Source organism: Trichechus manatus, unplaced genomic scaffold (genome assembly GCF_000243295.1).
Source record: "Trichechus manatus latirostris isolate Lorelei unplaced genomic scaffold, TriManLat1.0 scaffold00128, whole genome shotgun sequence".
Lineage (NCBI taxonomy): Eukaryota > Metazoa > Chordata > Mammalia > Sirenia > Trichechidae > Trichechus > Trichechus manatus.
The window spans coordinates 2,646,702-2,648,061 of NW_004444064.1; the positions used below are offsets into that span (position 1 = coordinate 2,646,702).

At 59.0% G+C, this 1,360-nt stretch overlaps 1 protein-coding gene across 1 annotated transcript in view; it reads right to left on the minus strand.

The window, feature by feature from the left end:
- PCBP3 (poly(rC) binding protein 3) overlaps nucleotides 1-1,360 on the minus strand; it is a 187,442-nt gene that overhangs the window by 54,315 nt on the left and 131,767 nt on the right. The window contains exon 4 of the mRNA XM_023739057.1: nucleotides 473-496. Within this exon, the coding sequence (XP_023594825.1) occupies nucleotides 473-496 (24 nt within the window). The remainder of the gene's footprint in view (nucleotides 1-472; nucleotides 497-1,360) is intronic.

Genomic DNA, 1,360 nt, shown 5'->3' on the forward strand with positions numbered 1-1,360 from the left:
GGGCACGGGGCCGGCAGGGGCGTGTGCACACTGTGAAGTGCGGGCTCGGGGCCGGCAGTGGTGTCTGCACACTGTGAAGTGTGGGCACGGGGCTGGCATGGTGTGTGCACACTGTGAAGTGCGGGCACAAGGCTGGCAGGGTGTGCCCCGTGGCCACCTCCTCTGAAGCAGTGTGAGAGGCCCAGGGAAAGGACTGGCCCCGGCCCAGGTGCTGGGTTATGTTGGGTGGGCAGGGCAGGGGGGCGCCTGTCCAGCTTCTCACAGAGCACGAGCAGGCTGTTCTCTGGGGCCGCTTCAATGGGGCTGAACTTGAAGGCAAGGAGTGGGTCTCCTTACAGGGGTGAGAGGGCGTGACTCCACTGGAAATACTTAGTGCACAACAAAACGCCTTATCTACTGCCAGCCTCGCTCCTCCCCACTGCAGGACCCCCAGGCACACGACCCCAAAGTACATAGTTCACCCCATAATTACCTTCCCGATGATGCTTCCGACTTCCTGCAGGGAAAAACACAGAAAGAATGACGTCACAGCGTGGAAGGAAGAAAACGTCTGCAACAGAGGCTGTGAGGACCCTCCTCCCTTCGGGCTCCGAGAGTGAGGTGGGGGGATTCAGGAACCGCCCAGAGGGAGGCCCTGGGGGAGCTCCTCTCCCACTGAATACTGGGAGGCTGCCGTTCCTGGAGGCTGCCTCTGTGCCCGTTTTACCCAGGTCCAGGATGGCACTGCCTCTGCACAGCCCAGAGGAGAGCAGGCTGGCTGCTTTCCAGGTAAATAATCCAGAGGCATATTATTTACGTACCCGAGGCATTGGGAAACCCTGCAGGAAATGATAAAAAATAAAATCCGCCGACTTTGTGATTTACTGAACAAGCAGCACTGCTCTCACTGACATATTTTTAAAGGCTAGCATATTAACAGAGCGCTGGTGGAGCAGTGGTTAAGAGCTACGGCTGTTAACCAAAAGGTCGGCAGTTTGAATCCACCAGCCACTCCTTGGAAACCCTAGGGGGCCGTTCTATTCTGTCCTATAGGGTTGTTATGAGTCAGGATTCTTTCCACGGCAATGGTTTTTTTTTTCGGGCGCGGGGGAGTGGTTAGCACTAACAGAAAAGCTTCCAGAAGTGCCTGCAGCCCTACAGCCCAGCAAGAGCTCTCAGACGCCTGTCCCCTGTGGAGGCTGGCTTAGCTGCTGTCCACAGAGCCCTGGACCCCTCCAGGAGCTCCCAGACGCCTGTCCCCTGTGGAGGCCAGCCTAGCTGCTGCTCTGACAGCCCCGGGCCCCTGCAGGAGCTCCCGGACCCCTGTCCCCTGTGGAGGCCGGCCTAGCTGCTGCCCTGACAGCCCCGGGCCCCTGCAGGA